The 14922-nt window shown below is 40.8% G+C and overlaps 2 protein-coding genes across 5 annotated transcripts in view; both read right to left on the bottom strand.

Annotated features, from left to right (window-relative positions):
- The window catches only part of lrrfip2 (leucine rich repeat (in FLII) interacting protein 2), a 39004-nt gene extending 37170 nt beyond the window's left edge, over window positions 1-1834 (bottom strand). For all 4 annotated transcript variants that reach the window (XM_079560205.1, XM_079560208.1, XM_079560206.1 and 1 more), the window contains exons 1-2: window positions 1642-1834; window positions 284-445 (exon numbers count right to left, since the gene is read on the bottom strand). In XM_079560205.1, coding sequence (XP_079416331.1) covers window positions 284-373 — 90 coding nt within the window. In that variant the 5' untranslated portion in view covers window positions 374-445; window positions 1642-1834. The remainder of the gene's footprint in view (window positions 1-283; window positions 446-1641) is intronic.
- A 9985-nt stretch (window positions 1835-11819) lies between these two features.
- LOC306965560 (cytochrome c oxidase subunit 6C-1-like) lies at window positions 11820-12217 on the bottom strand. The gene has a single exon (XM_079560041.1). The coding sequence runs from the start codon at window positions 12148-12150 to the stop codon at window positions 11920-11922; it is 231 nt and encodes a 76-aa protein (XP_079416167.1). The 5' UTR covers window positions 12151-12217; the 3' UTR covers window positions 11820-11919.
- Between the last annotated feature and the right edge of the window lie 2705 nt (window positions 12218-14922).

The raw sequence follows: 14922 nt of genomic DNA, 5'->3' as shown, positions 1-14922 counted from the left end.
ACTTGCAATGCATTGTCAACCAAATGCTTCATTAAAAAAAGGTGCAAAATAGTGCTGATATGACAAGATGTCTTAAAACACATTAATCATATTAATGATCCTAATGGTCCAAATTTAGAACATCGGATCTCATAATGCCTGTTTAATGGTCAGAAGGAGATGGCGCATAAAGCATCAACATTGATTTTGTAATTTTCTTGCTTTTAAAGGGGGTTTGAGTATCCAAGCCTATCTGGCATGTTTATGAATGGAAACGTGAGCTGTGTGATGTTGACGATCTTACCTCTCGTGCAATACTACTCAAAGCCTCGTCTTCTGCTGAGAACCGATCTTTGAGGGGAGCACGCTTCCTTCCAGTGCCTTGTGTCCCCATGATGTTGACACTTCACCTTATCGACCCACCAGTGATGTAGTGTAGTTATGCTCCCAAATATTTATTAGAATCCTGAATAACGAAAGATCACAATAAAAGGAAATGTTATCAACAAACTGCATGGCCAGTTAAATCAGTTTCCTTTCCCAAACAAAACAGACTCCCCGTCTCTTACATGAACTCTGCAAAAACATCACTCACTGGTGCATGGCACGTTCAAGGGCCGTGGATAAACACTTGTATCTGACATGAGCCAGTTTTAAAGCCGACATGCCGACCCAGGGCTGAGCCATAGATCACAGAATAAACTCTGCTTTTGAACAACTAGATATATATTTTGGCTGAAATTAAATAGAGGTTATTTTGTTTTGTCACACCACCCCCTCATGCATGTTAAATTATAAATACCATATCAGATATGAAGCAGGGGCTGAACTTAAGAGACTAATCAGATACAACTTCTTGGTTCAATTCAATGCCAACTTATGGTCTGCATTCAACTTACTAAAACAGGCAAACAAAAATATGATAAATTAGATCTAAAATGCCTGTGTTCCATTGAAATGCAGTCGGCCAAACCAGCTTGTAAATTGCATTAGGTGTTTTTTGCATAATTTGTGATGTATAGATAGCTTAGATGTTGTAGCTAAGCATTTCAAATTGTTGCCATTGATCCCTTTTAACAACAACAAAAATCCCATGCAAAATAGTTAAAGTCCTAATTGACAATGTGGGTGCGTCCAAAACAATCCTTAATGTTATCGAGCTGCATTTAACCAATGATGATCACCATTTGTCAACAAGACGTCAGTATTATAGCGCTACCTTTGACGGATTATGCAAAATTGGCTTATATGTGAACGGCTGGCTGTGTGACAGACATAAATACGCCAATCCTGATCAAGATTCAGCCTAAACTTAAACGTTAGCAGCTCACTGAAGAAGGAGCTAACCTGATTTGCTATCTCGCATATCGTCCTAAAACATATCTCAATGAATATTAACCCCAAGTTAAGTTACCGGCTTCAGACACGGTTTTTCCCTTTAGGTTACACTGGACAAGAATAGACTCCACGCAGATCCGTCTGGTTTCTACAAGGGATGTCTCAACCTCGGAAGACATTCCCAGGGCGCTAATGCTAACTAGCTGACCACCAGTTTAGCAGTTAGCCCCGGTTAGCTCGCTGCGGCTAAAAGCTCGGTGTTTCTCCCGACGCTGGCGGTAGGACGAACTGGCACGGATCTGCACGCCATTCAGCTAGTCATACCTTTACGAGCCGCCCTGGTCCAGCAGCGACGATCCCAGGCACCGTCCAGTTAGCTTGTGTGTGTTTATTAGTGATCCATTGCGCTGGTAGTGTCAGATCGGCAGTGTTTTTGTTCGCTGACAGCTGTCATCAGTCCGCCTTTCCACCCGCTCTCCGCCGCTGCCCTCTTTACCCACTTTCCACACGCTCAAGTCCCCGGATGTGGGAAGAAATTTGGGTGTGTTTGTTGCTGCCTTCAGGGGACACCAGAGTTTTGTCTTTTTGGGGGGGTTAGGTGGAAACTGGTGAATAAATTGAAAAGGTGTAGATTTTACAAAAAGTAAAAAACAATAAAACAACACAATGGAAAGCAAAACAATCAAACAAAAGTAATTGAAAAGTAATTGATTTTTTTTTTCATTTAGTAGGGAGGCAATTATTAAAAAATAAATAAATAAATAAATAAATAAATAAAAATACCAGTCACTCCAAACCATAAAGAACAAAAGAATAAAAAGTCATAGGAAAATAACTTTTTATTGTTTTTCCCCCTTTTTTTTACCTGTTGAAAGCGAAATCTACAGAATATGATTTATTTTATTTTTTTATTTTTTTTAATAGAAAGAAACAAATCAGGGCATAAACCAAACATAAGTCTTGTATTTATGTAGATTATTTATTTATTTTTTACATTTTTAAATAAGAAGACCGTCTTCAAATCACGTGACTACATCTGCAGCTTTTGCCAGTACCTATTTAGACCACAAGAGGGCAGTGGTGTTTAGAGTTTGAGGTTGAAAATGTAGAAGTTTTGCAAAGCGAGAGTTCTGCACAGGGTTCTTAGCAGAGTTCTGTGCAGAGTGTTGTGTATGGAATTGAGAAACTACCACATTTTATATGGCATACGCCTCCAACACAGGGCGTTATATTAGTGATGTTTTTGATAAGAATTCAAAGCGGTAGCATGTCAAGCATCCACGTTTATGGTGTAAACAAGGTAATCTGTTATATCTTTTATGAAAAAAGGGGGGTTGGCAAATTATTTCACAAAGAACAAAAACTTAAAACGGGAGTGCACAATGTGAAAGTAAAACATCTCCAGGGTGTGTTCAAGATTACAAGATAAACATTCACATGGTTTCGAACAAGCAAAAAACACAAGCACAGCCAGGTCTTTGCAAATAGCATTACTTAGCCTAAAGGTAAGTGTTAAAAAGTAGAGTTAATCCATCAGAACTTGTGTTCCCATCACAACAGCACTCTGACATGGGTCAGTGTGCTTTTACATCAAAGTCCTAGTGCAATGAAGAGTCGTAGTTTCTTGGGTTTTTGTGCATCATTTCAGGACACTAATGACTGTTTTTCTCTGATCACCTCTGTGTGCTCCTGTGCAGACAGGGCTTAAAGCAGGCTTAACTCAGAGACATCAGCAGCCATCCAGTCTCCGCAGCCCTGGAAACTCTCCAAGACTCATCATTGTGAGTACAACAGAACCAGATTCACAGAAAAACAAGGATCACAACTGAGCACTGAGGCAAAGAAAGGTCAAATGTGAAAAGAGCCAGCTCATACATCCATGTCCTTTCAAAAATAATGACTGGAAAATGTAATTTGCACAGTGGCCAAGCATGTGAGGGGCCAGTGCAGTGATCATACATTATGGAAGATAAAAGGGATTCTTAAGTAAAATCAATGTAATGCCTTTTTTGTTCAAAGAAGAACTAGATAATGAACCATTTCACTGAATACATTGCGTTTTCAATAACACGTCGGAAAACAAAATGACTACTATTTGCTTCAATTGCTCACATCACTGCTAAACCTCTGAAAACCACAGACCAACTGCCAGAATCTCAAGAAAGTGATATTGGCAAAATACTCTGTAGGAAAGGGTATCATGCCTGGCACTTAAAGGCTTTCATTAACTCCATACTTGGTTAAAAAAAAAGATATTGGATGAATTTTTTGGGATAACTAATCTACCAATAGCCCACTTATGCGTTTGTGTTATTTATTACCTTTTCATTTTCTACACAAATTAAACGTTCTCATAAGTTTATAGGATCTTGCTGTGTTTTTGACAGTTACATAATTGCTCTATTGCCATGTGAGACATTAGAGACATCAACTGTAGTGATTGCATAAAGTCTGAAATTAGCCTAAATTGCTCTGTTTTTGTTTTGTGTCACCGTGTGAGGAGGATTCCGAAAAGGTGGAAGTTGCAGTGAAAACAACAGGCGCAGAGGTATCCAGACAGAGCTGTTAGAGTGTTTGTTTAGGTTTATGGTCCTTTGAGCTCATAAACACTGCACTGCTCCACTTGTTTCTGGGAGAGACAGGCGTGTGCTCAGCTGCACCAAAACAACACACCGTCCTTCTGTTTTTTTGTACCTCTAGCTAACTCTTATTTTTCCTAAAGTTAGTATTTTCTACTTTGGTTGTTGAGATCCACTGCACGGCCTCTCAGTGACCCTCTGTGTTTGTTATTGGAGAGCTTAGAATATTTCAGAAATATGTTTTGGGCTTTTATACCTTTTAATATAGCCTCGTTAATTGTATCTATTTACTTTATTTGACCTTTATTTAACCGGGAAAGTCCCACTCATATTAGGAATGTCATTTCCAGGCGCGTCTTGGCCCCTGGGGGGAACCTATTGTACATATTTTTAGTGTTATTATGCCCTTTAATGTCACTGTTTTCCGCATTTGAGCTAATCCAATCCCTCAGTGGGGATTGGGTGAAAATGTTTTGTGACCAATCTCTAATGTTGCTACAAAAAGAAAAGTTAAAGTCTATTCCACTGCATTAATAACATATTATTGAATTTGGCGGTTTCAGAGTCTGTAGGGCTAGAAGGTCCCGGGTTTGATTCCCACCTGGACGGGGCCTTTCTGTGCGTAGTTTGCATGTTTTCCCCGTGTCTGCGGAGGTTTCTTCCAGGTACTTTGGTTTCCATCTACCACTAAAAACATGTACAATAGGCCAGGATGACTGACAGTGGGTTTGAGAGTGAGACTATGGGGGACAACGGATGGAAATCATGTGTGGTGTGTTTAGATGCATGCATCTATGTACTGCATGTACATTAACTTGCACTGTCCCGACCAAATAACTAAATAAATAAAGATACTGTCTATTGTAAGTCATTTTGTAATGTCAGTCAGTCAGTCAGTCAGCTTTATTGCTCCGACATGTAAAGCACACACAGAGAATGTAAATTGCGTCACTCCCTTTCCCCTTGTGCAAAAAAGCGATATCGAGAAAGTTATCTCGGGCCTTGTCACTGATGTAAACGGTCTGAAGGTTCTTAATTGAGGAGTTTGTCCTTGGTGGTGTTTCTGAGTTGATAGGAGGATGCAAAACCTCCACATCTGAAAGAGTGACGTCTGAAACATCGTTATGGTCCACGTCACAATCAATGGCAAAGAAAATTAAAATGTTACTGGGATAAAAGGTTGTCTTTGATAAAATAACAAATAAATACATAAACAAGCTTTTGCCCTGAACAGATGTAGCCAAATTTGTTCCATTACGTCCGAGCCGCACCACCAGCCGCAGCGATCAGTTCTCGGACTAGCCTCCCGCTGCGTTAACAGGACGGGCCGAATCGTTAACCAGCTCTGTCTTTAAGCCCCAGTCTCCACAGAAATAAAGGTGTATGGAGCCTCCTCAGCATATAATTACCCCATAGAGGGCAATGATGCTCCCCTCTCTCTCCTCATCTTCTCCTGGGCCCTTTGAAGCTGCCCCATAGGGAGTTAGCGGTAATCAGAGCATGTGAGTCATTGATTGCTTCTTTGCCGTCTTCCAGGAACATAGTGGACACACACGACAGGGGGAGGGTCTCGTCCTGGACCAGGAGTACAAATGTTGTAAAGATTCACATGTGCATTGTGTTGTGGAAGGTCCTGTTTTATACTTAATCCAAGCTTTTGAAACTACTTTTAGACACAATTCTGTGTTTCTCCAACTGTGGTGCTCAGGTTGTACATTTTGTAAACACTTGAGACACATTTAATTGCATACAAGTCCTCTTTGGAGTTAGTTATTGTTTGGAATTACTTACGTCCTATAATAGAAAGGGTCTTAGGTGGTACTTGGTGTGGAGAGTTTGAGAACTACTGCGTTATGGCATTAGTAATTCACATTTTGTAAATTGCAGATATATGGAAAACAGATACAAGCCTTAATGCAACACCCAGACTTGTTCTCTGCTGGGTTAGAGGGTATGGGAAGCTAAAAGCAAGAGCGGTGAGCTATTAGGAAGAAATGAGTTGCTGTTGAAGCAGCTGGAGGTCTGAAATGGTCAGAACGAGTCAGGTAAAGCTGTCTGGGTTGAAGGAGACAGACTGAATATGCAGGGATGAAACAAAGCACAAGTCCATGTCTTTTTCTTCAGGGTAGCTCATTACAACATGGTTAATAGCACAAAGAACTCAGTTTGGCTAAATTTAAAGTAACTCTACATCAGGACTGTATTATGAAATAATTGCGGCCTGTTTGTCCAGCCAAACTCATTGGTCTAGAAATTAGTCAAAGGCCTACAGTGAGGGTAGAGAGAACACCTGGGGCTAAGGAGACCAAGCAAGACCATTATAGCAATAAATGTAAGACGTGAAAATGCATGTTGTAGTGTGCTGCTTTGAAACAACAATGTTTTGGTTTTATGAGTTTACTGTATTGTTTCCAATATTTATTTCTTGCATAGATAATACATCAAGCTTACCACAGTAACAAAAAAAGAAGTCTTTTTTATTTATTTGAATGTTCAATATGGTATTGGGCACATTGCAGCTGTCTGACCCTAAAGGTCATTCCAACTAAATAATGTGTGCCATCTTGCAAGGCCACACATTATTGGTTAATAAGCTGCAAAGCCTCTTCAGTGTTAATGAGGTTTACTTTTATAAACAAATTTCCTACAATATTTAGAATCCACACATCTCTTTTCATTAACGAAGGCAACACAATGAGTGACTTTAAATACAGCAAAGGGCATGAACCATAAAGCCTTTTTTGTGAGTAAAATGCAATTATCCACTGCCCTTTGGCTCACAATGATAATTAACTACATTAATTCAATATGCTGGATCTTGTGACCGAGTGGTGGACAGAAAACATAATCAGGTGGGAGTGGTGTGCACGAGGCTGACCTCTGACCTCAGGGAACGAGGGGTCAGCGCTCGCTTTGATGAGATCCAAAATGATGTCAGTAAATTACATGCAACGACATGAGCAGCCAATGAAATTCTGCTTTGTTTTTAGTTGTTGTCATGAAAACAGAGATGCGTCACAAAGATGCGCCCGGATAATGTTGCATAATGGGTTTCAAAGGAAAAACATAGGTTTGAAAAATATTTTATGTTGTCTTGTGAAGACCAATTGAACAAATTTGTATGTATACTGTTAGATGATGTGGTTGAACCTATTTAAAAGACGATCACAAGACTCACTTATTTGACTCTATTTCCAAAACATTTGATCACAGTTGTCCAACTCTCAGGAAGCTGTGTCTAACAATGGCTTGGACAACCTCAGAGAAGAATGGTGCGGCTAGTGGCCCATAAAAGGATCATAAAAATGTCTTTTGATGTTGGAGCCTCGGCTGTGGACACCTGTGGGGTGAACTCTGTGCTCTGTCCAATCTGAAGATGAGGGCACATAATTGGATCATTTCTGCCAGAGCTGTGGCCAGACCAGGGGGAGACATGACATTGTTCACGCAGACAGAGGGCAGGGGCGTAGCTCGAATTACTAGATCCTTTTTGAACAAATCGTTTTTCGACTTGTACTACACATAGTCAATATGCCAGTATACAAGATTAGAGGCAATCCGCTTTAGACTGTATGTTACAGGTTAGTTTTTTGTACTGTTAAATGACTCTACAACCACAACAACTTTTAAACCTTTATCAACTTAAAAGAATAGGCCACTGTTCTTACCTGGGCCTAGACGAGTTGATGCGTACCTGTCTGGTCTTAGCGTGTGCGCTCAGTCACGCAAGACCAAGAGGCTAAATGCTAGCAAGATGTTATGAGCATTTAGCCTCTCCTCCTCTCCTCTATGGGGCCAAACAGGGGTGAAGTTTGAAGCGACCAAGCTCTTCCACGTTTTCCAAAGTGAATTCTATTCACCTTATTCTGCCCCACCCACTTTTGCCTTATCTTGGCACTTCCGTTGTTTTGACACTTTCGGTAGAGCGCGAAGTCCGTTCATTTAAACGGAGAATGAGGGAAAATGTTCGCTGCCATAATCTGATGTTTGATAGATTGATTTGTATAAAACCTGCACGAACAAGTCAACACTGCACCGTTTCACTGCACGGCCTAAAATCGGCTTTGTTTTCGTGTAGTAACTGATTTTATCTTGACTTCTCCAGTCCTTCTCCAGACCTTGGAAGCTAAGCAGGGAAGGGCCTGGTCGGTACTTGGATGGGAGACCGTTTGGAAACACCAGGAAGCCTGGCAAATGTAGTGAATGAGTGTGGTTGGTGGTGGTCGGAGGGCCAATGGTGCAGACCGGCTGCCTTGCCTCCGTCAGTCTACCCCCAGGGCAGCAGTGGCTACAATAGTAGCTTACCACCACTGAGTATAGGATGAACGAATAGTGTAATGTAAAGCGTCTTTGAGTGTCCAGAAAAGAAATAAAAGATATAAAACCAATGCATTATCATTATTAACTGATAGGAGTGGGCACAATTCATGGCGGTGCCCACGCGAACTTCCGGAATAAGGTGAATAAGAGTGAAGATAGTACCGCACAGACGTCGAAGTGCTCCTTAGGTGTTATTACGCCTTACAATATAGTACCCCGTTTCTATCTGCTTAGAAAATCTACATGTTTAATTTTGTGTAACTAGACTTGGATTGTGTAACTTGTCACGTAAACTTTTTTTAATAGGGGAAACATGGAAGAGGAGTGGAGGAGAGGCTAAATGCTAACAACATCTTTGGTCTTTTGGCGTGACTGAGACCAGATAGGTACGCATGGACTCGTCTAAGCTCAGGCAAGAACATATCCCAGAATGGAAAAACGGTGGCCTGTTCCTTTAAACCCAAAGCAAATAATGATTGTGTGTAACTAGGAATAACTTAATGTTAAGAGGCCACTGATGTGCAGCTGCGCTTGGCAAACCAGGAAAGCCGAAGCGAACCAATCTCACTTTGATTTGGCAAGTGTTCACCCCACATGCCCTCCCTGCCGCAAGCAGCCGCTCCTGGACAATGCGGGTGAAGTGTCTTGCCCAAGGTCACATGAGCACTAGACCATGTGTTCTCGTGCGAATCATTTGATATAATCCTTTTGTCCCGCACGATGAAAAAGAAATGGCCTGTGTTTTCAGTTAGCTGTCAGCGGTGATCGATGTTTCTATCAGAGAGCATTATGCGGTGGCGCTCAAGCGTTTGGACTCTTTCTCTCTTGGCCTCACATAGAAACGGCATTATTAGGTGTGCCTCTACATTTACCAGAGCAGGAGGAATCAGGGGAGCGTGCAGCAGACTGACAGGAGCACACACTCAGTCTTTGTCAGTGACCACGAGCTACAAGCCGCTCAGAAAAGGGCCCGAAGCAGCGAAAGTTCAAATGGCGCTGAAGGAATGCTGTCCACTGGTCAATGGGCTCTCTGTATATAGTGTTATCAGAGCAGATGAAGACCTTTTGAACTGTGGAGAGGAGATGGTAGCAAATTTCCCTCTGCCTGTTTACCCCTCTCTGTATTGTGGTTAGGTATCCTAGAGACGATAGAGAAGTGTCATCATAATTGGCTAAACATCAGTGAAGACAAATCATCAGTGATCTGGTTTAAGGTTGGACGTATAGGCCCATGTCACTTTTAGCCCTGCTTTGTTTAGATTATACACAGACATTTTTATCACATGAGCGTGACGAAGCTTCTTGAACGAGGTGAAACGCGAAAAGTCCTTGACTAAAAACACTGCATTCTAGTTAAACACTTATATTACCTCTGTTATAATATGTTTTGCAGTATATATGTGAATGTGTCCTGTGTGAGGGATTGATGGTGGTTAAAAGTGTTTTAGTTTAAGGAAAGATCAAAAGATTTTCAGTTTTCAAGTTTTGGGCCAATTTTGTCTCTTAAAATATACATTTTTGACCTGCAAACAAAAATAAAAGACTTAATCTTAATCAATAACATGTTTAGTTATTGCACTGATTCAATGTTTCTTCATGGATTTATTTGGGAAGAGCCATTTTCTCAAAATGCAATTACATTGGTGTGACAATATCTCCACGTAAGTCGCACCAACGGACTTCAAATTTTCCAACAATATTTTGAAGGTTTTTCAGAGGTGTTTTTGAATATTTAGTCTCTTGAGTTTTTAATTTAAAAAAACAAGGCGAAATTTCACAAAAATCTCCCAGATATCCAAAATCCCCTCTGAATAAGTCTTTGTCACTAATATGTCAACAAAATAAAATGAAACTATGAATTTAAACCTGGCCCGATCCACTATTCAGATTTCGTCGCCGAAAATATACGACATTTTGGGCATTTTTAGGCATAAAAGGCCTTATTTTTATATGAAAACTTGAAATACATTTATTTCTCTTATTTATGAATGTAATCTAAAGCAAGTTTCATATTGACATCTCTAAATTTAAGTTTCCCTAGTTTCAATAGGGAAATTTAAGTTTCCCTATTCACCTGCAGGGTCTCGCCTTAAATGACTATTCAAGGAAACGATCATTAAATCATATGAATTAAAAACACGTAATGTTTTGTGTGTGTGATTGCTTGTTGCTGTAGTTGTGTAAGTGACTTAGTTTATGTGACTAACATGTCCTTCAGACCGTCTTGAAAAAAACAATTTATTTTGGAGATGTCTTCTTTGTGCTCCTTTTCAATTGTGTGAGGATGGAAGATTTGTTTTTGTTCTGAATGAATCATGAGTTATGAATAAGCAGCACAATTGAAATAAATGAAAAAGAAATGGAATGAGGGTGTTACTGGCACAGATCGGCCGTCACATTTTCACTTATGTCTGGGCATCTGTGACGACTGTTGCTTAATACTGCCAAATGTAAAAGCGAATGAATAATAGCTGTTTTATAATAATAGCTGTATTTGTAATAATATAAAAAGCTATGCCATACATGCACCAACAACTTGTAATTACCAATAGAGATGATCTGAAATGCCATCATTGTATTCAGCCACACCCTCTGACTCCAGACAGGGCTTGTGTATTTGGCACCTTGGACGCCCTGAGGATTGCTCTATAAACACAAGCTTGAAACATTATTGATCTCCTTTGTTTGTCCCATTAACACTTCATTATGACTTCAATATATTTTCAAACGTAATCCATTTAAAGATGACTGGATGTTGTTTTAAATGTGTATTGCATGCGTATTATACAATGCTGCTTGTTTGTCCCTGCCCTGCAGCTTTAACATGATGAGCCCATAAGGAGTGGCCGCTGTTTAAAGGCCTTTTAATTCTGTATTTACATTCATTTAGCGCCTTCACGCTCGGCTTTATAAAGGCAATGGCTCGACTGATGCGGCTTTTCGGGGCCTGTTTGTTGTTGACATTTGTTGAAAGGGTGCGAGGTGCAAGAGTCGGTCACACCATGAGGTTTGAGGCTCGCACCGGAGAAGCCCGAGTCGAGTTTGTGTGAAAGGAGAAACTCGTTTTACCACTGTCTACTCAGCTGCGAGACAAGTGTGCTGCACCTCGCCACTAGATCACAGATGCACTTGTGTCATGTGTAAACAAAGATGCATAGAGCGGTTATACAGTGGGATATTTTATTTCAAAACATTTGAAAGAATGTGGAAGTCCTAGCGGTCAATAAAATAAATGGCATTTGAAAAAGTATAAATTAGGGATGGGGTAGCACACATTTCACATTTCCATGATAAATAAGGTTTACATAAGGGCTACATAAACAGTTAAGTGACTGGAAATTGTACTCAACTAAAAGAATTGTGGTAATGTATTTAAGGCATTATTAGTCTTATTTTGAATGAGACTTTATTGAACTCACAGTCACTCACTCGTGATAGCAGTTCTTAGACGAGGTGCAGTTGTAGAAAATTATAATCAAACAACAAAAGTGAGCCACTCACTGAGCCACTGAAGCCCCACTTATTGAAATATTGTGTGAATAAATGAGATAAGATAAGATAGGACTTTATTTATTTTTTTCATTAATAGAATAGTTTATTTAGTTGAACATAACATAGCAATGTTCACATCTGATCAGTAAATAACATCCAGGCAGCAAAGGGGACTCTTACAAGGAATGAACAACAGTGAAGGGGAGCTCATTTACTCCACAGATGGCCGTTCGCTCTCGAAGACACCAGCTTCCTTCATGGCGTTAAACTCTTTGGTGGCATCATACTGCTTGTAGAAATCAGCATAAGCCCTTTTCCTTGGCTCTGTCACGGCATACATGAAAGCAATGGCAGCCACCAGAGAAAGAGTGAAAGCGATGGGCAGGTGAAACCTCAGACGTTTCCCCAATAGGCCCCTCATCACAGGCTTGGGCAGAGACATGATGACCAGATTTTTAACTCACGACCTTCACACAAACCACTATCGCCGATCCGCTGTATTTCTGTACCGGAAGAAGTTGCGACAAAAAAAAAGAAAAAAACTTTAAAGGACTTTATTGATCTCATGATGGAGAAATTAACTTGTTACATCAGCTCTCAAGAACACGCTGGCAGTTGCAAAATCGACAAGAAAATGTGCAATCAAGTAATTGTAACTAGAGCTAACTTATATACAATGAATAAAAGCGTCAAAGGGCAAATATATACAGTAACTTGGGCAACCTAAATGCTTGTGAAACCCAAAAATAAATCACATTAGAATAGCATTACTTTGAGAGAGTTCGATAACCAACCCTTTTCTCATGACAACCTCTTTCTTAAGGCAAAAAAGTTAAGTTAAAATCCTCAGCTCAATTTGCTGATTTTCCTTTATTTTGACAGTATAACTGGTGTAATGACACAGTGATAACCTGTGTTTTGGAGCTGTTATCTCAGCATTATCATTAGAAAAGGCTGGTTTAGGCTCATTACACTGAAGCGCACCCTGTCATTACAGCAGAGAACAACAAGAAGGGAGTGCACCTTTGGAGAGACACAGGTCACAGAGTCCAATTAGTCAGTTTACCGTTGGCTTGCGTGTAAGGGTTTATAATGCTGTTATTTAATTCTTTTCATTACATCTTTTCAATTATCAGGAACTAAGTCGACATGTTTCTGTGACATTAAGTCTGAAATGGGCTGTGCCATTTGTGAAAGGAGGCCCTCCCAGTTGTGGAAACAGCTGTGTTTTGTTGAGCAAGACCATGTTCCCATTGTTATAGTAAATATTTAAATATGTTTTCAACATTTCAGTCCCTTTGTGAAGCACGATTGTTGTTACTTGTGGAAAAGCATTCTAAAACCTTCCCTTTAATCATGCCGAAGATTTGTACACTATAATTTGACTGCATGCAATCTCCACTGTTTTAACCAAGGATAAAGTAATTCTTCTGTGGGACATGGGTTAACTACTTTAGAAAACTATAATTTATGAAGTAGGCAAAGCCCATGTTTTTCTCTATTCTTGCAATGTTTTTGTTCAATTTGAAAATAATGCGATATGAGACACACCGTGGCGTGTTGGAATATGCTTGTAAATAAGGACACCAGTACTGCAAGGGGAATAGGTACTGCAGTTTTGACGCAACATGCATCAACAGCCTCGAGGCCTAAATCTTTATAATACTTTAGATGTTCAACTTGCACAATAGATAATGTTCAGAAATCACGCCTTGCTCTTGGATTCCATTCACGTTGAAATCAGGGCTTTAGTGGCTGCTTCATCTTGACATGGCGTGGCCCAGGGCTGAGAAAGTTTAATCCCTTCAGCAAACACACAGTTCTGCAGACTTAAAAATAACCACTGCTACTATTGCATTACCCATGGACCAGTGTCTATCGATGGTCTGTATACGAAGTTCCCACACAGTCCGTAGCCCTTTGAACAGTAAAGCGGTGGTGAGGTTGGACTTTGCCTCGGGCTCCTCAGAAGTCATAGGTGCCTCATTATTGGAACCAGTGCGTTTGAGCGGGACGGGGCGCTACAGGGGGCTGTCCTGTCACATTCACTATATTCACTAGAGGAGCAGGGCCGATGAACTGAGCGGTAATACAAGTCAGCTGACTGCTCTGGAGCACTGGTTCATGATGCAGAATATATACTGTAAGCCGAGAATTTTGACACTGAGTTGGATGACGTTAATAGAAGAAGAAGAAGAAGAAGAAGAAGAAGAAGAAGATCTTTATTTATATAGCGCCTTTCACAGACATATAGTCACAAAGCGCTTTACATGAGACAATTGTACATTCACTCCATACTCGGTGGTGTAAACTACGTTTGTAGCTTCAGTCAGAAGCGCTTTCGCGACTACACACGTCTGCGCCAACGGACCCTCTGACCACCACCATACATTCACTCACACACATCATTCATCCTGGCCTATTGTGCATGTTTTTAGCGGTAGGGGAAACCGGAGTACCCGGAGGAAACCTACGCAGACACGGGGAGAACATGCAAACTCCACACAGAAAGGCCCGTCCAGGTGGGAATCGAACCCGGACCTTCTAGCTGTGAAGCGAGAGCACTAACCGCTGCGCTACCGTGCCGCCCATACTGGTTAGTACTGATGTCTCCTATACTCTATTTGTAAGAAAATCGTCATATACAGAAGTGTACTGTAATTTCCAGACTATAAATCGCTCCGGAGTATAAGTCGCACCAGCCTTGGCAACTATCTATTACTACTGCTACTACTAACTATGTTGGCAAGCCTCTTCCGGCAGCACGTTGTTCAAGCACCCATTTGCGAACTTGTTCCTCTAGCTGTGGCCATCTAGCTTTTAGCTCGGGATTCGCTTTTTTTGTTTTCTTCATTGCAGTAAGAGTAACCTCCATTTTTCATCAGTCCCTCTCTCTTTCTGCTGCCCGATTACCGTTATAATAATAATAATAATGCATCGGTTTTATATAGCGCTTTTCTGGACACTCAAAGACGCTTTACATTGCATTATTCATTCACTCCATACCCGGTGGTGGTAAGCTACTATTGTAGCCACAGCTGCCCTGGGGTAGACTGACGGAAGCGAAGCAACCAGTCTGCGCCATCGGCCCCTCCGACCACCACCAACCACTCACTCACTCGCTACATTCGCTAGGCTTCCTGGTGTTACTAAACGGTCTCCAAACGGTTATTTAAATCTTCAGTGATACAGGAGTAGCAGATACTTGTGCACA

Source organism: Gobius niger (assembly GCF_951799975.1).
Source record: "Gobius niger genome assembly, chromosome: 7".
NCBI lineage: Eukaryota > Metazoa > Chordata > Actinopteri > Gobiiformes > Gobiidae > Gobius > Gobius niger.
Note: the sequence above shows the minus strand (reverse complement) of the source record. Positions and strands in the feature narration are given on the sequence as shown.